Genomic DNA, 21352 nt, shown 5'->3' on the forward strand with positions numbered 1-21352 from the left:
AAGGGAACTAGATGTAGAAATAAAATAATAAAAAAAACTTAAAGAAGAGTAACATAAATGTATAATAGTTTAAGAGATAAATGAAGTGAAATGGGGGATGGAGCGATAGCACAGTGAGTAGGGCATTTGCCTTGCATGCAGCCAACCCGGGTTCGATTCCCAGCATCCAATATGGTCCCCCAAGCACCACCAGGAGTAATTCCTGAGTGCATGAGCCAGGAGTAATCCCTGTGTATTGGCGGTGAGATTCCCCCCCCCCCAAAAAAAAAGAAAAGAAGAGAAATGTAGTTAGGAAATGGGAGAACAAGAACAAAAACATCTTTTATTTATTTTTTTGCTTTTTTGGGGGGGTCACACCCGGAGATGCACAGGGGTTTCTCCTGGCTCTGCACTCAGGAATTACTCCTGGTGGTGCTCAGGGGACCTTATGGGGTGCTGGGAATCGAACCCGGGTTGGCCGCATGCAAGGCAAATGCCTTACCTGCTGTGCTATCACACCAGCCCCGCAAAAACATCTTTAAATGGAAAATATTATCATTGAAATAAGAATAGTATAAATAGTTGATAAATTATAAGTAAAGAAAGTGATCTGAAGATTACACCTAGAAAAACATAACTCAAATGATAAGGGAATGAAAAAATATATTTGAGCTTACAAGTTGGAAACTGGAGTGAGAAAGAAACAGAGCATAAGAGACTGAGAGAATAGTCTATGGGTTTGTGGGTCAGAATTTTCCAAATTTGAAGACAGATACATTTTTATGATTGAAAATTGCACACAATAAATAAAATAAAACCCACGTGAATTTAGCTTGCATCATCCTGAAGACAAAAAAATAAGAAAGTCCTAAAAGCAACCAAAAATAAGAAAAAAATAATAATGTATAAAAATCTATAAAATGATCAAATTGGGGGCTGGAGAGATAGTACTGAAATCACAAAGGAAAATTCTAAAGAATAGAAACATTCCCATCTCACCCTGAGATTATAGGGGATAAAACACAGGCCAGGCTTTGTTTGCCACAATGCAGTTTTGATCCCAGATTCCACATGGCCTCCTGATCTCCTCTTGGAAGGACAGTATTTGATGTAGCCCTAGATGCTCCTACCAACACCAATGTGACCCTAGTGATGTCTGGCAACACAGCCTGAGCAGCACCTCAACCACAGAGCATGCACTAAACTGTAGACCTAGATGGGCAAATATTGTCAGAAGTTCTCCTTCACATCCTGAATACCACCTGAGAGCCCCCTCCCCACATGGCAGGGGAGATGGCAGTGTCATATTAAGGATCAATTGAAAGTGAGCCTATAAAGTAAATTATTTTCAAGAAAGTCAGAAGTTGTTAATTCCACAAATCCAAAGGGTTTGGATTTGTGGAAGAGAACATGAGAGAACATGAGCTAATGTGTTTGTCTTGTGCTTGGCCAAGTTGAATCTCTGGAACAATTTATGCTCAATGTCCTGAGCATCATCAGAGGTATTTCCTATAATAAGAGTCAAGAGTAAGACCTGGAACTTTTGGGTATGACCTCCAAACAAGGTAAAAACATTAACAGAAACTTAGTAAAATAATTAGTAACAGACGAGGGGGAAAAAGGAATACAAATCTGAAAGAAAGAATTTTAGAAATAAGGGTTAAGAAAAATTAGCTAATAAGCAGAAAGATGATTGAGATGAATAAAAGAAGCTAGTGAAATTAAAGGTTGAGACTGTAGATAAGCATTGTGTTTATTTTTGAGTCAAACTATAGAGGATGAGTTTGATTTTATTTCAAGTTGAAGAGTACTTTGCAGTGTTTTCTATTTTGTTTGAGAAGAAGGATGATGGTTCAAAGAGGGAACAAATCAGGAGCGCTGATTAGGACATAATTCTAATGAGTACAAAGAGCAGTAGTGATATTAGTCCTGAAATCCATCTTTTATTCATAAGTCAAAATGGGTGAATGTGAGAAAAATTTCATAGCATATACATATGCATATATACATATATATATTATGGAAACTTGAAGAGGCACTGGAAAGAAAGGAAACAGGGAATGTCTACTTTTTACCTCTACTTTTGTATAAACTACCATAAGGATCATGTGATAATATTTGCTTCTTTTTTTATAACTGATGCATTGTGTTATTATCTTATGTAGTAGGTAGATAGCACAGGGAGTAGGGCGTTTGCTTTGCATGCGGCCGACCCAGGTTTGATTCCTCTATCCCTCTCGGAGAGCCCAGCAAGCTACTGACAGTATCTTGCCCACATGGCAGAGCCTAGCAAGATACCCGTGGTGTATTTGACATGCCAAAAAACAGTAACAACAAGTCTCGCAATGGAGACGTTAATGATTCCTGCTTGAGCAAATAGATGAACAACAGTGGGGACAAAGTGCAGTGCTACAGTAGTAAGTAGAAGTACGTCATTATACATCCGAATTTGAGAGGCCAAATACAATATAATGGTTAGGGGTGCTTATCTTGCATATGGATTGAGCCTTGATTCCTGACACTATATATGATCCCCAGAGCACCAACAAGGGCACAGATTCAGCATTATTTCTTGAGTGTTGCTGGCTGTGGCACAGCACCACTCTCTCCCCCCACCCCACACCCCAAACCACAAGTTACATAAACTCAGCTATTATTTTTTATTTATTTTTTGAGGGTACAGTTACAGATTTATACATTTTTGTGCTCATGTTTCCCTCATACGAAGTTTGAGAACCCATCCCTTCACCAGTACCCATTCTCCACTACAAATAAACGCAGCATCCCTCCCACCCTCCCCTTTCCCATCTCCCCCCACCCCAGCCTTCCACTGTGGCAGGGTATTCCCTTTTGTTCTCTCTCTCTCTTTAATTAGGTGTTGTGGTTTGCAATAAAGATGTTGAGTGGCCATCGTGTTCAGTGTCTAGTCTACATTCAGCACGCATCACGCTTCCCCCGCATGGCCTCCAATCACATTTTTTTTGGTGTTCCCTTCTCTATCTGAGTTGCCCTCTCCCCAGAATGTGAGGCCAGCTTCCAAGCCATGGAGTCAACCTCCTGGTACTTATTTCTACTATTCTTGGGTGTTAGTCTCCTACTCTGTTATTCTATATTCCACAGATGAGTGCAATCTTTCTATGTCTGTCTCTCTCTTTCTGACTCATATCACTTAGCATGATACTTTCCATGCCGATCCACTTATATGCAAACTTCATGACCTCATTTTTTCTAACAGCTGCATAGTATTCCATTGTATAGATGTAACAAAGTTTCTTCAACCAGTCATCTGTTCTAGGGCACTAGGGTTTTTTCCAGATTCTGGCTATTGCAAACAGTGCTGCAATGAACATATAAGTGCAGATGTCATTTTGACTATACTTTTTTGCTTCTCTGGGATATATTCCCAGCAGTGGTGTTTCTGGGTCAAATGGGAGCTCAATTTCTAGTTTTTTGAGAATCGTCCATATTGTTTTCCAAAGGAGATGAACCAGTCGGCATTCCCACCAGCAGTGTAGAAGGGTCCCTTTCTCCCCACATCCTCTCCAGCAGTGGTTGCTTTTGTTCTTTTGGATGCGCGCTAGTCTCTGTGGTGTGAGGTGGTATCTCATGGTTGTTTGATCTGCATCTCCCTGATGATTAGTGATGTAGAGCACTTTTTCATGTGCCTTTTGGCCATTTGTATCTCTTAGCTATTCTTTAAATGTATGCACACATTATATTTCTTAGAGAGAATGGTTATAGGTTGTTGTTGAGTTTAATTTGCAACTTAAAAACTTGTGGAGTTCTGGGGCTGGGGTGATAGCACAGTGGGTAGGGTGTTCACCTTGCAGGCAGCCTATCTGGGTTCGATTTCCAGCATCCCATGTGGTCCTCCGAACACTGCCAGGAGTCATTCTTGAGTGCAGAGACAGGAGTGACCCCTGTGCATAGCCAGCTATGACCCAAAAAGGAAAAAAATTTGTGGAGTTCAAACCATATTTTTCTGGTTCTGAAGAGAATAGGGAAGAAGAAAGTAGGTAGTAAATGAATAGGCAGTGGCTTTATGAAAAGTTCATATTTAAATACACTACACAATATCAGACCTTATGTTTGAGGAGATTGAAAAAGACTGAATGTGATTAAAATCACAGAAATTTTCAGAAAATTTGATCTTAGAGGTAACAAAAGAGAGACAGAATGCCAGTGAATCACAATTTGAAATTGAGAGAAGGTAAGATAAACCAAATTTGAACTCTACTTTTACATTATGCAGAAGAGCAGAGCCGTGTGGAAAGTAAACATGAATAGATTTTCTAGAAAGAGTTAGTGAAAGGTCAGCTCTAAGATAAAGCAAGAACCTTTTACAGTTCACTTGAATTATAAAAGTAGTATCAAGAAGCTAGAAATGTTTTTGTTTATCAAGTATATTATGGATGAAAATCTATGTTATCTAAGCCTCCATTATACACTTTATAATGCTTCTAATAAATGACACTAGTCTATACAAATATTACAAGGTGTTTGTTCTGGGTGCTTTCCACTGACAATGCCAAGAAGGAAGTTAATCAGTGCCAATTGTGAGAGCTGGTGCTGTGATCAAGGCACCTGTCAGTGAAGAGCTGAACCGAGAACAGCCCATTCCGTATAAACCCACTAAACAGCTGTCAGATGGTGGTGGCGTTAATTTACCACTGACTTGGGCTGCACTTCATGTTGACCCAGATGTAAAAAAACTTTTTCCTGTCTCTGATTAGGAAAACTACCCAGTGCCTTCTCTTCTATTTTTATTGCAAACAGAAAACTTCTCTGAGTGTTTTATTCCTCAAGTGTTTTATTCCTCAAGTCAGATTTATGATGCTTTTTTTTTCTTTGAGGGAAGTAAAGAAGACATTAGATCATTGCAAGTTAGATAACCTCACTACACAGGTATGACTGTGAAGTAGATGGAGGACTTATTTGACATATTTAGAAGATGTTTACTTTGACAACTACTGCTGCATTCTATTTCTCAAAGAGAAACACTGAGTCTCTGTGACTTTGCATTTCACAGCTGTGATTATCTTTATGAGCATCAAACTGAATGTTGCATTTTATTAAGGCATTTTTAGAATGTACTTTATAAGTTTCATCTTTATACAAAGATTTCTGCATACTCCACTTATTGAATGGGATATTTCCAAACTCAAGAAGCTGCACTGTCAGTTAAGTCTAATAGCTTATGCTGTTTGATATTTGCTAATGCCAATGCTTGCTGTTGACTATGTTGATGAGCAAGCTAGAACAACTTTCAAGTGTCACCAAGGTAACCGTATGTCCAAGCATGAAGATAGAATGAATTTGACTCCTTCATTATTTGTTCCAATATATTGTGTGCTGGAAATATACCAGTAGGAAAATAAAATAGATATATTCTCTTCCTTTCCATGATTTACATTCTAAAAATAAAGAAAAATATGAATAATCAAAGAGACAGATAGCATAATGTTAGGCTGGTTTATAAGTCTTGTATGATAAAGAAAGTTGAGATGATAGAGAATCATAAGGGCATTTTTTTTTAAAGATAGTAATTAGGTAGGATCTCTGAGTAAGTGACAGAAGAATATGTAAACTTGGGAGAAACCCATTTTCCACATATAGGAAAAGTTAGTGCCAAAGCCCAGATATAAGCACATGCTATTGAAGAAAAATAAAAAACACAAGAAAGATTTGAACCAATGCACAAAGGGAAAGGCATGTGATGTTTCCAGGAACTGGGTTAAGTTGGACTCAAGAAAACATTAAAACAAGATTCTTTCCCATGTTCAGTATTCCAATGGTAATTGTTTAGGCTTACATGGGTTGCTTTGCTTTTTTTGGTTATTTTAGAATATTTATAACCACATATTAACCATTTTCAAATCTTAGACATGTTAAACTGAGTCTCTTTGGGGTTCAAATACATAAAGAGTAAATAAATGGAAAAGTTTACATTAAAACCTAGGTGCTTATTACTCCAAAGTTCACTTTACTATATTGCACTTTAAAGGTATAGTTTGGCCATAATAACCTAGTTGTCTCCAACAAAATTTTACAGTGCTGTAGTTTAAAGCTATGAAAAGGAAGGAACCTACCTCAGATTTCAAAATTAATGAACTAGAAAGTCATAGTAGCAAATTATCATAATCCGTCATGATAGACTGATATGTAGTATAAGATAAGAAATAGTACAGAGATTTTTTTAACTGTTCAGAGATAATATCCCATACTTTTCAAAAATCCATTTTGTTGAAAAAAAAAACTTCAATACCTTTTTGTTTGGTGCTAACTTAAATATATCTAAAGATGACTCTTGCTTTTAAAAAAAAGTGAAAATAAAGTCCAGCATTTATTTTGTCATGTCCTCAGAGTCATAATACCACCTCTAATATCAAGTAACACCAAACTCTATCCTGAGAACTACTTTATTCAGGTCCTAAAATCATTCCGTTTTTACTATCTGCTAGTGTTATTTTAGATCTAAGATACTATTTGGTAGGTTATTTTGGGTTGCAGGATTCCTCAATATCTTTACCATATATCTTAACACTGATCACTTTGCTCATATATCAGTTCAATTTCCAAAAATTTCATGGTAATGTACTACTGTCAGATAGCATTGAATCCTGAGTGCAGAGCCAGGAGTAACCCCTTAGCATCTCCAGGTGTGACCCAAATCCAACATAGAAAAAAAATTAAAAATAGAGTGGAATTTGTAAAAAAATATAATTAAGTAACTAAAAGTCTCATTTGGGTAATTCAGGTTCATTCTTACTTTAAAGGATTTATTGTCATGTATCAATGAGAAATTAACAAGTATAGCTATATATTTGACCTATGCCAGTATTATTCTGTTTTGGTTGTTAACTATTTCAAGATAATTTGATGAGTTGTCTTATCACATATTTAACAATGGGATGATAAAAATTTATATTTTGTAGACAAATACAAGTATAATCAATACGTGCTATTTTTTTTACACTCTTGCACTTTTCTTGCTTTAAACAGTGTACTGAAGTTTTTGAAAATTGGCAGCAGATTTCTTTAGCCATCAAACTGATTTAAGTTTTGCTTCTTAATGGCTCATTTTGCTTCTGAAGACTGAGCTAAGAGGTTTCTTAAAGTTGTTATTGTTTCTCTTTAGGAAGTGTTAAAGTAATCTAGCTTGTAGTCATATCATAGTAGACCTCTAAATTTCCACAATATTTTTGTTAAGCTAAAATATTCTTGTGAAAGCTGTTTTTGCTGCTATATGAAGATGTGATTGTTTTAAGAAATAAAGCAAAAATTATTAAGTTTGATCAATTAAAATGGCTATTTGGGAGTGCTTTTTTATTTCCCATCTTTAATCACACCTTAATGAACAATTTCTGTATTTGCCACATGAAAAATTATCTTTTGTTTTTGTTTAATTAAAAGTTTCATTTTTTAATTGGGCTGGAGCAATGGCACAGCAGGTAGGGCCTTTGCCTTGCACGTGGCTGACCTGATTCCTCCGACCCTCTCGGAGAGCCCAGCAAGCTGCCGAGTGTATCTGGCCCACACGACAGAGCCTGGCAAGCTACCCATGGCATATTTGCTATGACACAAACAGTAACAAGTCTTGCAATGGAGACATTACTGGTGCCCGCTTGAGCAAATCGATGAACAATGGGATGACAGTGATACAGTGACACCATGAAAAGTTTCAGTTAACACTCACTTTCCCTGATGCATTGATTTTTGTATTCTGAAAATGACAAATGAGAATCCTGCAAAATGCATACATTCATTGGTTTTTGCATGCTAGATATATATCTGAATGTCGGATACACACAATTTATGGTCTTAAAATCTTTTCAAGTCTTGCAAATTCTGTCTTAAAATTGACTTTGCTATTGAAATAAGTTGTATAATGAAGACATGGAGAAAATAATGAAGATCTCATATTTATTCTGTTCTTTTGACCTCACAGATTAAAGAACACCTTGCTAAGGGTCAGCGAACACTGGCGGGTAATGGAATGTCCCAGGTGACCAAGACGTTGCTGGACTTAACTCAGAGGAAAAATTTCTATGCAGGTGATCTTCTGATGTCTGTGGAAATCCTCAGAAATGTGACAGACACATTTAAAAGGGCGAGTTTTGTCCCTCCATCTGATGGTGTCCAGGTAAGGGAGACAATCCGTGAAGAAAAAGATGAGTGAAGAAAGAATGGATTTGGGGGTCCCAGAAGACAGTGTAGCCAACCTAAAGTGACCTGATGATCTGGATTAGAGGGAGGGAACATTTACTCCTCAGGAAAATATCCAGACTGTGCTTTATGTAATCTCTAGAAATAACCTAATTTTTTTACTCGCACAGGGAAATCCCCAGGTTGTGCTTTGTGTCAGCTTTATAAATGTCCTTAATTCTTTAGTCACTCTATACTCCAACCGAAGAACACATGTAACACACCTCAGTTAACAATGAATGAGAATGTATGTGAAGAGCTTTGAGCCCTCAGATAAAAGGCATGATGGCAAATTCAAGATTATATCATGGGTATTCAATTTCTGCACTCAATAGTATCCTCTTGCCACATGATGATTAAATGTGCACTAAATATAATGAAAGCACATTAGCTATAGCTTGTGGAGCATGTAGCATATAGACGTAGACTAAGTTTAATGCAGAGTTTTACTATTAGCCAGGGGAGGCCATACTCAATCATGTAAAACTTTGTCTGGAAACATCAGGCAAATAGAGAATTATTCTGGATGGGAAAATTGGAAATTCAGTAACTCCTCACAGACTGTTTTTTTTCTGTCATGACAAATGTGTAGAACACCATCATTTATTTCCTTGATAAAGTTTAGCCACTCAACCAATTTCAGTATTGCCTTTACCATTAAAACAAACTGTTAAATAGCAAACAAAGCATATTTAATGAAACTATAAAGTACCGTCAGATGAGCTGCTTTTGTATTTTGAACTAAAATGTTCTCTCCAATGCTGGTTAATTTCTGCATTTTAAGCACAGTGTTCTTCCTGTATCTCTGCATAAAGTTCATTAAATTAGAAGTTTGGCAAAACTCCCAGATTAGGTAGTTTTGTTTTTCCAGATTACTTTATGTTAAGGAGTTTTATTTGCATTCCACTTAGAGACTGAATGCAAAGGGAAACTTGTTGTTATTGTTGTTGTTCATTCTCGGCCACACCCAGCAATGCCCAGGGCTTACTTCCTCTCAGTGACCACTTCTGGTGAGGCGTGGACTGAACTTGGGTCTTTTATGTGCAACTCAAAAACCCTACCTGCTGTACTATCTCTCCAGAACCTGTTTCTGTTTCTGTTTTTGTGTGTGTGTGTCTGTTTTGATAGACTGTTGAAGAAAATATTTTTTTTAAGTAAGGATTTTGGAATCATGGAATCATTTATAAATAATGTTGATGCTCTGATATGTATACACATATAGTTTTTTTAAAGTATTTGCATATTCCACTGAGTAATTTCTTTGGGAATTACTGGCAGTGTATTCTATGTTAGCTGACAAGTTTTAATTACTACTTTTTTTTTTAATTGGTAGGATGAAAGATTTGAGAATTTTGAAGAATGATAGTGTTTTAATTTCAAAAATTGCATTAAGTAAGCCAAGTACAACTGCTAGACATTAGCATTTATATAAAAGATACCTAAAATATTTCATATAAAATGTAAGTCGTAATTGAAAAAGACCTTAAATGTTTATGTCCGTGCTAACACAGCAGGCAGAAAACTGCAGTAAAAAGTCTTCAGAGCTTCTTGTAATTCTCAAGTGTATAGGCCTTTCATATATTTAGGTGCTAAAGTTGAAGAAATTAAGATGACCTAGTTATAATGGGAACACGTTTCGATTAAGATTCTCATTAGAGTGCATTAACTCAGTGAATAATTAGTTTAACCAAAAGCTTAGTCATGGATGTTAACTGGTTTGATTTAAATAGAGTAATTTGGCTGATTATTTTGTTGTCATTTTGGCATGGGCAGAAATAGATTTTTCCATTTCTATCCTACCCCCTCATTAGTTTTCCACTTAGACAAACAATTCTAAGCTCTTTTTGATGTTCAGAGTTATCATTTCATGAATAGGAGCTGCACTTTTCTAATGTTTGTTCTTGTTGGTCACTTTTCAGAACCTGGAATGTCTTCCTTTTTTTTAGAAGCTCTTCTTCCTCCAACTCTGCATGTCAAATCCCAGACATACTTTAGCAATTTTTTTTATGAATGCCCACCAAACAAGCCCCAAAGTGCATCTGAAAATAATAGTCCTTTTCTTAAAAAATCCCAAGCAATGTTGTACAACTTTTATTTCACTTTGCACAATTTTGTACAAATTTCATATATATTAATACATATTATATTTGCTTATCTATAGTGTCTGATTTATATGTTTACTTAGCATTTCTCTTTCATTTCACCAAAATTCTCTATTCTCGAGGGTTCTGGATGTTTTTCATTCTCTATCTAGAATGGGCTAAATTCAAGTTAAACTTCTAGTTTTCTTGAATTTCCTACTTTTATCTTTTGATTTGACTAAGGACTCTTAGATAAAATAATTCTCTTATTTTCTGCTGTTCTGCCTATATAGTACTTCATCCATTGTTTCTTTCTCCTCTCCTCCTCTCTTCCCAATGTTTTTATCCTAAAGCAGCCTCTAATGATTTCAACCTACTTTATTACCCAGTTTTCTTTTTTTTAATAATTCCTCATATTTATACCTACATTCCTATTAATCTAATATGTCACATCCTATTAGTTATCCTGGAGGAGCTCTGATTATGTCACAATTCGATCATATATCAGTGACGCTTGAAGGAATCCTAAATGACAAGCAAAAGTTTTTATCATGATTTCTGGTATATGCAGTAGAATGTATGTTTATTACCCACTTTTTAGCATACATAGATCACACTGCCTCTCCGCTGATTGAGCTCTATGAACTACTCACTGTTTTTTGAATGTACTGTATATTCATTTATATCTACATATGCATATATATACATATGTATACACATGTATGTATAGGTACCGATAAAAAGATATGTTTTGATAGTTGGCTTTGCTCAGGATTTCCTCCTGATTCTGTGTTCAGGGATTACTTCTGATGGTGCTCAGGGGACCAGAAGTGATATTAGGGGTTGGCCCTCGGTCAATCACAAGCACTGAAAGTGTCACACCTTCTGTATCATCTCTCTGACCTCAGCACTATTCTTAACTCTAGGTCATTATTTATCCCATGCTTTCAGACCAACTTGGAGAAAATTTTTTCCTGATTCACATTTGGCCTACAGCTAAGCACTAACTCCTCCTTCCTCATAAAAGTTTCAAAATATAAGTCTGATGGCAGAAGACATTCACCAAATGTTTATTGAGTTAATTAGCAACAAAAGTAATATTTATGCAAGTACCATTAACTTTTTCTCAATTAAAAATTGAGAAAAGTGCAAAGATTAAATAATGAATAAATGAAACTTTTTAAAAGGAGTATTTTTATTTATGTTTTTGGTTTGGGGGTGACATCCGGCTGTATTCAGAGATTACTCCTGGCAAGGTTTGGGGAACCATATATGGTACTGTGGATTAAACTCAAATCACCACATATGAGAAAAGTGCTTTATCCACAGTAAAATCTCTCTAGCCTAGGGAGTATTTATTTTTTAAAATTGCTATGTGCAAGCTACTTTGCATAAGATGTCTGATATTACTGAATTTCCTAAATGTTTCATATATTTGATTTGATATATTTTATATGTGATCAAAGGTACTATAATCTGATAAAATTGAACAGGAGAGAAAACTCTTGGAGCCCAGCAAGCTACAGAGAGTATCTCGCCCGCATGGCAGAACCTGGCAAACTACCCGTGGCATATTGCATATGCCAAAAACAGTAACAACAAGTCTCACAATGGAGAGGTTACTGGTGCTCGCTCTAGCAAATTGATGAACAACAGGACGATAGTGCTATACAGTGATATATATTTTGCAATAGAAAATTATACAAATATATTCATTTTTAGAATTCTCTAAAACAAATACTCCCAAAGTATACTTCCTTCAGGTAAATTATATTTTAATTCTTTGTGTTGTCATATCTCCACGTCTATTTTTTCTATTTCCAATTGGACAGAAGTTCCCTCAAGATCCAGCTGAAAAATAACTTCTAAAACCCTTGTCATTTAATTCCAGATAGATCCTAATTTCTTTCCTTCTTTTTTTTCCTTTTTGCCTTTTGGAGCCTTGTAAATATCATTACTATATGTTTCTCACACATGTCTTGCACAGCATTATAATTATTTGTTTCCAGGTCTGCCCATGGCAGTAAATTTTAAGTTACTGAGTCACTATTGTGCCTGGGGCTTAACTTGTCACTTGAAACATAGCAGGTACTCAAATGTTTCTCAAAGTAGTGAACGAATGAAGATAATGTATTAAAATTGGAGAACTTTACATTGCTTCATTTCAAAGACAAAAAAACCCTACTCTGAATATTTCATTTAGAGACATAAAAGGGAGGAAGACATTTATATTTACTTTTATGTTTTAAAAGGAAAATTTCAAATCATTTTATTTTATCAATATGTTTATAGCGTGCAAGCCAGTAATTGTGACATTTGGCAAAGTTGAATAATATGTATCGAAGCTGAGATTCAGCTTGTTCAGTAACTATCATTGGGCTTTTTGAATGCTTTTACTTTTTGCCCAGTGAATGTTTACATGACTCCAGAAAGTTGTATATAAATCAAATATTTATTGATAATATATTGTAAACAAATTTAATTAAAATGACCCCTACATTCAATTATGCAACCCCATGGGGGGAGTGCCCCACCATTTAAGAAGCTAGGGTTCTTGACGAAGGCAGATTTATTTCCTCACATTTCAGGAGACTAGAGGTCTGAGATCTCGATGCAGTTAGAAAACAAGTTAGGCTTGTTTTCTGTTCAGGACTGTTCAGTTAGCTTATACATGGCTTTTTTTTTTTTCTCTGCTGGAGCAATAGCACAGTGGGTAGGGCATTTGCCTTGCATGTGGCCGACCCAGGTTCGATCCCCTTTCTTTCTCAGAGAGCCCTGCAAGCTACCGAGAGTATCCTACCCACACGGCAGAGCCTGGCAAGCTACCTGTGGCATATTTGATATGCAAAAAACAGTAACAACAAGTCTCACAATGAAGACATTACTGTACTAGCTCGAGCAACTCAATGAACAACTGGATGACAGTGCCATAGTGCTACAGTGTTCACTTTATCTTTTTCTGTGTATGTGCACTCCCTTTCTACCCAATTTTGTGTACCCTAATCTCAGTTTTGAAGGTCATTAGTTGGATTGAACTAGCCTGCTAAGGGGCTTCATTGGTATTTTATTACTCTTTGAAGATCATAGATCTAAATACCTCAGTACAATTTGAAGGTAGTACTAGTGGTTGTTGGAGTTGGGTGTTTTGAAAGGTCACCATTGACCCAAAATTAGGCATTCTAAATGAGCTGTGGGAATTTCTTTTTACCAAAAATACAAGTATCGGGGCTGGCGCGATAGCACAGCGGTGAGGGCGTTTGCCTTGCATGCGGCCAACCCGGGTTCAAATCCCACCATCCCATATGGTCCCCTGAGCACCGCCAGGAGTAATTCCTGAGTGCAGAGCCAGGAGTAACCCCTGAGCATCGCCGGGTGTGACCCAAAAACCAAAAAAAAAAAAAAGATACAAGTATCCAGTGTATATTCCAGGCCTGTCCAAATTTGGATCATCTGATCCTATCCTTACTTCAAATATGTCCTCTCTCTGGATTTGAGTATGGTTGTGTTACACTGAGTTTTGGCGATTGAATAACTTAAATTGCTTCGCAATAATGATGCTGGGGAATAATCATTTAGCCTATTAATTCAGGTAATACTCACTTTTATGTTTGTTTGTTTGTTTTTTAATGAGGACTCCCAGAAAAGCACCCACTGATTTCGAATTCCAAAGGACTGTATTTTGCATGCTTTTTTCATTGCCCGTTATCTCTGCCATCACTTAGTCCTCAAAGATTTGTTCTGTAACTCCATACTGGGGCCTTGATCATAAAGAACTTGGGGAAACTGGTATCACGGTGCCAAAATTGTCCTTTGAAACTTTTCTAAGATTCCACAAGTCAGGCTGTCTTACATCATGGCAGATTAATGAGATCAGAATTAACCACAGCCTGAAACAACATTCTTAAATTGTTTTCAAGTGAGTCAGTTCTGTGAGATTTGTCACTAAAATGATGAGGAAAAAAATAACTGTGTCCTCAGACTCTAGATGTTTTGCACCTGAACTCGTGAACATTAGGGAATAATTGCTTGTGTAGTCGGGCTGTCATCTTCCTCCAGAATCTGTGGTCTTATGGATAGTGCAGCTTGCTGGTAGCAATTCTTTGGTCACAGCATTCTACATGAGGTCATTAGTGGTCCCGTCCCTATTCTGTCCTCTATATTCAATTCTTTTGTTCCCTGGCTTAGCTGTTTTTCTGGAGTGGCTCTATTTCTTATCTATTTTTTCTCCATCTATCTTGGTTTCTAAAATCTATGTACTGGGATGCACCCAGGATTGCAACCTGCTTTCTAAATCCTTGGTAGCTTTTGGTTTTCAGTGGCTAGTAGATGTATTGCTTGGATATACATTCCAGATATAAGATCTAAACCATAGTATTGTAAGTGGTCTTTATTCAATGTGTTATTGGGATTATCCCCCAATTACCAAAACATTGTTAAAGCACATTATACAGATTATTTAGCTTAAATAAATGTATTAGAGCAAACTGAAGATATGCATAATAGTATTACTGCTACTCAATTTTATTTCTGTATGTTTTCTTGAAGACTCTGAAATCAAATTATAGCCAAGCCATGGAAAACTGACCATTTATCTTCTGTGCATTGACCTAAAATGTGGGTGTGTTTATTGTTTTGTAGACACACATGGAAATATTATTGGCCAAGTGCATTGAGGCTGAAAACATACCCAGGGTATATATTGAATTTGAACTTTTTTTTTACCTAGTTAAATAGCTAGATTATTTTCTTAGAATGAAATTCCTAGGAGAAATGTTCTTTCTGATTTATTTTTTATGCCACTGATTAACTATAATTATACTTTTTATTTTTCCGTCCTTACTTACTCTTTCTTTTTGATTTTATTGTCATTGAGGCAACATGGTTACAGTAGTGTTAATGTTTATGCTTTTGTTGTACAAAGTTACTGAATCCTCACAGTTCCTCCTCTTTTATCTAGTCTGTCACCTTTGTATTAACCTTGACTTTATCCCATCAGTTCTATTTCTGGTAACCTTATTTTTTTCCTCAAAACCCTCCAACTTTCAACTAGAACTAATAATCTACAGACGTTTAACTTTGAGATCAGAAATACAACAGCTTCCTAGACTTTTCTTTACTCTGTTATCGATTCTTATCTTCACCTTGAACAAAACTGAGCAAGTGATTATCAATTTAAGATTGCTATGTCTTCTGTGATCTTCAAAGAGGACAACTACATTGTTATTCTAAATGAACAAACTAAGGACCAAAAATAGCTCTGATTTTGTACTTTGCCTTTGTGTAAATATTCACCACATACTAATTCCCTAAACCTAATTGTCATCATGTCTTGGCTGAATAAGTAAGATTGGCTGCCTTCTGCCCATGTTTTCACACTCTGATGAACTTTGTGTTTTAATAACCAGCCAATGATGTGCATATTCATTTTTGTTTGGGTGACCTCCCAAATATTGCACAGGAGTTCCGTGAGTCATTGCTAGAGATGCTTAGACAACCAAGCTAGAAAACTCATTATTTATGTCTCGTGGTTAGGTATTTCTTAGACCTAGCTGGAGTCATGGAACCAGGCTATGCCATCTGAGCATAGGTACCATGAGGGGACCACCAAGTAGATGATTATGAAGACTGGGGATTGAACTCTTGACTGTGTGAATAGGTATGTCCCCTGACCCTGAATTATTTCTATGACCCCTAGATTTTTATTTTTAATGACACATATAAGGGATAAGATGAATAAGCCCCATTTTATTTGACCCCTTAATTTATTTATTTTTTGGGTGCTGGCGATTTAACTCATCTAGGTAAAGCATCCACTGTGCCACAGGACTTCATTAATGGTACCACGTTCTCTCCCAAATTCATCCTTTTCCACCTGATACTCAGTAGCACTTCAACTGTATTTTCTTTTCTTTTATTTTCCTAGACTTGTCCAGTGCTCTTTACTTTATCCCAGAAATTTATTACTTTCTCTTGCTTCATTTGTATCTCCCTATTTCAGCTTAAACCTCACCTGCTGACCCTTCTGCCTAAAGACTTAAAGCATTCATGCAAGCACACACACACACACACACACACACGCACACACACACACACACACGCTATTTCTCTCTCTTGTCCTCTCTCTCATTCTATATATCTATTTCTTTATCACCTTTAAAGTTATTTTTCCATGCACTTATTAACTTGATTCTCTAACGTTATAAACTTCCAAAGGGCAAAAACCTGTTTCCTACTCATTATTACATTTCTAGCACTTACAATGGTGGCAGGCATGTAGTAGGTTTTCAATAGTCACTTCAAAAGAAAATGAATAAATGTGTGCTTCCCCACTATTTTCCATATACTTCCTTGAATTTCCATTCATATATCTACTGCTCTCTTTATGCCTTTGCAATCACCTGCTTCACTATTGATAGAAAGGTCTCATGCTTCAAGCAGCGGCCTGGGTCATATTTTTATTACTTTTCTTACACTAGTGCCTTGCTGAACAAAGCAGCATTTACCACCAAATGCACTCTTTCAGGGAATGGGTCGTGGGAGTAATGCTTAGGGAGGGTTTGGAGCTGCACTTAAGGATGATGAAGCGTCTTTCTTAGATCATTGCTATATCCATGACTATGGACCAGGGCTGTATAGACACAATTGTTTCTTGTCCAATAATTTCTCCCTCAATGTCTCAGAAGTGCATAACTCTGCCTAATAAGGCCTTGAGACTTTTGAATATAATTTTTAAGTAGAAAGAGATTAATCACTCAATAAGTCCATGTTTCTTATTTGTAAGAATAAGTTTCATATCTGCTTCTCCATGTACATGACAATTCCATAGCATGTGGCAGGCAAGGGTGTTGAGTTGGAAAGGAGGCGGTTTAATAAGCATGGGTTAATGATTGTCCATTTTTCCCAAGTGAACAACCCTGAGTATCTTTAGATTGGCAACCTGAACCTGACAGTTTTGTATGGGGCCCATCTGTGCTTGAGACCAGGAGGCCTACACTGGGCAGTTCTGGAGATGGGGAAAGTGTACAGTGCCAGGAATTGAACTCCACCCTCATGGTTGTCAGACATGTATACTTTAATGCATTATAAAAGAGAGCTCCTGTTGATCTCACTTCCATGTTCTAGTTACTTATTTTATTTTAAAGACCCCCCAGTGCCTACCCAGTTGTTTTAAATACACCAGAGAATCAGTTTGAATTATTTGAGTATCTGCATTTGCCTGTGCAATAAGAGTTTGGCATAAGAGTGAAACAACTGAAAATAATTTCAATTACATTATAGGCTTGTGGTGACAAAAACATTAAATTGATCATCATTCAGATAAGTCTTAATTTAAAAGTTACTGTATTCTTTTAGAAATACTGCACAATGCAATATGAATCAGCATTTTGTTACTTGGAAATGGTTACCATACAGCTGGATGCTTGGCCTCGCTATCTCTCCTCTTTTTTAGGTTAAATGAAAGGGGTAATTGCTCATCCTCAAATAAATGTTTGGCATTTTTGCTGAGTTGCTCATGAGTTCCTACATGTAGAGGTGTAGTGGAGTCAGAGATTATCATGTGAATTCCCCTTTATATCACTATCAGAACAGAACAGAGAGTAAGGACCTCTTATGACTGATAACATTTTTCTTCATATCATATTTTCAATGGGGGATTACTTTTGTTAAATGGCTACTTCTTTTCATATATTTTTTGCCAACCATGAATGACTAAAGATAGGAAAAATAAAATGTTCACTGATTAAAATCAAGGCATGATGAAGAGACTGTGCAAACTTTATGTATTAGGGTAATGGCGGTGGTCTGATAAGTTCTTTCTGAAAACTGCATTCAGATCTCTGTGGGAAAGACAAATTATTCGAGTAATGAAATAGGAAGCAGAAGGACGAGAAGGATAACTCAAGCTAAAAGCATGTCCCTAATCATGTGTGAGTTGTGGGTTTGATCTATGTGCCCCATCCCTCCCCCAACATCTTGCCCTGGTTGCTGTAGTCAGTGGAGCCAAAAATAAATTAATTTTTTTATTATTAAAAAATAATAAAGAATGGGAAGTTAGTCAAGGTAACAATATTTGCATAGGTTTGAAGACTGGAGAGAAAAAATAAAAAGTTAAGTGTGCATGAAGCCTGTGAGAAAACTAACAGCCACTATAGGGAAGGTTCTCCATCATGTGGGCCTGGCAACCACCAGCCTCTCTCATTGGGGAGTCAGCCATCTGTCTCTGTGGTGCTAGCCTGCTTCCTTGTTTTTCTTTTAAGCCTTTCTCAGACCCCCAACCCCCCGCCCACCACATCGCCGTATTTATAATTCAAACCACCATCATTCTTTTAAATCTTCAGTTCTATATTTTTAGATCTGATTCTTTATGACGTGTCTTTCTCTCAGTATCCAAGTAATAGGTTGCTGGGAGATGAAGAGGGCGCATTTTCTGTGGCTCAGATTTCCCAAATTGTTAGCCCAATTTACAGCCTTTTTTTTCCCACAAGGAATTTAGCAAGAGCTAAATGTGAATCATGCTTCAATATATGGATAGAAAATGGCATAGGATCCATGATATTTCTGCCAAGTAGAAGCCAGTCAGATGGAGAACAAAGAACTAGTCACTGCATGCCATGAAATAATCCTTTTTGTCTCACATAGCCCACATTGAGGACTTTCTCTTTCAATGTGAAAGCAGTAACTGAACTGCTGTTGTAAGAGACATTGCTGCACGGAGCTTTCTAAAACTTCCTGGAAAATCATGGCTCCTTGACAGTTCTTCACTATTTGGCACAGTATCTCTTACATAGTATGTGTTTAATGACACTGAAATCTTCTCCTAGCAGAGTACATTCTCAGACAGGAGTGAGTTTGATAGGATCTGAAATTAGTGGTGAATCAGTCCTGTGTTCTACGTGTGGTTCACAGTAGAAGAAGCTATAAAAAAGGGACAGGAAAGTGCTTGCGGTTGTGAAAGTCTACAGCAACATTATAGGTGCATATTGGGCTGGAGCAATAGCGCAGTGGGTAGGGCGTTCACCTTGCACATGGTTGACCTGGGTTTCATTCCTCTGCCCCTCTCAGAGAGCCCAACGAGCTACTGAGAGTGTCTCGCCCACATGGCAGAGCATGGCAAGCTACCCATGGCGTATTCGATATGCCAAAAACAGTAACAACAAGTCTCACGATGGAGACATTACTGGTGCCCGCTCAGACAAATCGATTAGCAATGGGATGACAGTGACAGTGATTGTAATAATGTGGCTATAAATACAGATACAAGTCAGTCATGAGAAAGATTGCACAAAGACAATAAAATAAAAAAGTCACTGCATATTGTAATACTTACTTTCAGATATTAGGATAAGAATTAGCTCCAAGTTTCACCAGAGCTCTGCTAGGAAGCTATTATTTCTTGTTTCTACCTTATAGGTTATAGATATAAGTTAGGACAACATGTACGTAGACATTCATTTAATATGTGTGTTAGCAGGGTGGGGGGAGAGTGAAGTGGTCAGGGCTCAAGATAATGGCACAGAGGCTGAAATGATAGTACAGCAGTTAGGGCACTTACCTTGCATGCCTAGCACCATATGTGATCCCCAGAGACATGCCAGGAGTGACACCTTGTGTGTTTACTAAATAAAATATGAAGGGGCCACGCATGGCGGCTCTCTCTCCGCTACCTGCATTTGGTACTCTCATGTCACTTCCCACACCCCAGGGAGGTTGATGGTGATGGGCAGGTGAAGGAGGAAACTGGGGCCAGGCTGGTTGGTGTCAGTTGCAGTTTATTCCATTCCCATCTCCATTCTGCAATGATTGTCCTCCTGTTTCTTCCTCTCTCGAGCTATGTTGTTCTCCTCTGGGTCTCCCTTCATTCCCCTCCTGGCTCTGGATTCCTCAGCCCCCTCTTACAGCCTAGTTAAATCCCAAAGCATGAGGGGTTGGAGTAATAATTACAAGTCGGTGTGGTCATGCAATCAACAGAGGTACAGTCTTTCCCTCAGAGGAAGCTTCTTCTAGGACAGATTCTCATTCAGCAGGATGACCCACCCTTAAGTGGTATCCCATGGGTGTGTTTCTCCTCTCCTTGTCTAAAAAACATAAAAACATTCATAATATTAATCATTTTGTATGGACAGAGTAAGAGATACATTGAGCTTATATAGTTGCTCTCCCAGGGTCATCTCAATCTCAGACTACAGTGCTCAGGCCAGATTCATATTTCCTGTCCCTAGCAGGGTCCTAATATCGTCCTGATTTTTGGATCATAACAGCATTTGTCCATGACCATGCTCTCAACTTATAGTTGAGTATCGTGGTGTTTTGGCCTGGCTCATTTCAATGCCAGGGTAGCTCACAGCTTGCCGTAGGTCCATTCCATCCCTCGTTGGGACCCTGCTTTTGGGGTGCGAAGAACTAAGGGCAACTGAGGCTAAAGTCAAGGAAGCTTATGCCATGGAGTGCATATTATTCAAAAAATATTTATTCCCAAGTTACAAAAACATAATATTAACTATCTTCCTTTGTCCATACAAGAAAGGACATTGCTTTAAAGTAAACTATTCAAACGATATTAAGGAGAGGAAAAAGGCAATATTAAGTTACAATACAAGTTCAGTTTGCGGGAGTTTGAGAGGTTCTCCCCATGGCATATTCATATGCAAAAACCAGTTGCAATGGTGGGTCTCATTCCCCTGACCCTGAAAGAGCCTCCAATGCAGCGCCATTGGAAAGGATGAGTAAAGAGAGGCTGCTAAAATCTCAGGGCTAGGACGCATGGAAACGTTACTGAGACCGCTCGAGAAATTCGATAATCAATGGGATGATGATGATGATGATAAGTTCAGTGTCCTAGAAGGATCTGACCTTACAAGTTAACAGAATATGATTGGGGAAAAAGCTAATTAACCGGTTGGGGAAGAGAGCATAGAGAAGTTATGGACAAACACAGAGAAATTGGAGTGACTTGGGAGCACTGTGATGGGTGTAACCCCATAAACCTAAGCTCTTTTTGGCAAGGGAGAAAGGATAATGTTATCTTACAACACCTGAGTGCAGAGCTAGGAATAAGCCTAGAGCATCACCAGATGGGACCTAAAACA

General features: G+C 37.4%; 1 protein-coding gene across 4 annotated transcripts in view; it reads left to right on the forward strand.

Annotated features, from left to right (window-relative positions):
- Positions 1–21352, forward strand: part of ADGRB3 (adhesion G protein-coupled receptor B3) — an 823957-nt gene that overhangs the window by 382866 nt on the left and 419739 nt on the right. For all 4 annotated transcript variants that reach the window (XM_055134853.1, XM_004605882.2, XM_055134855.1 and 1 more), the window contains one exon: positions 7928–8122. In XM_055134853.1, the coding sequence (XP_054990828.1) occupies positions 7928–8122 (195 nt within the window). The remainder of the gene's footprint in view (positions 1–7927; positions 8123–21352) is intronic.

The sequence above is a fragment of the Sorex araneus genome, chromosome 4 (assembly GCF_027595985.1).
Source record: "Sorex araneus isolate mSorAra2 chromosome 4, mSorAra2.pri, whole genome shotgun sequence".
NCBI lineage: Eukaryota > Metazoa > Chordata > Mammalia > Eulipotyphla > Soricidae > Sorex > Sorex araneus.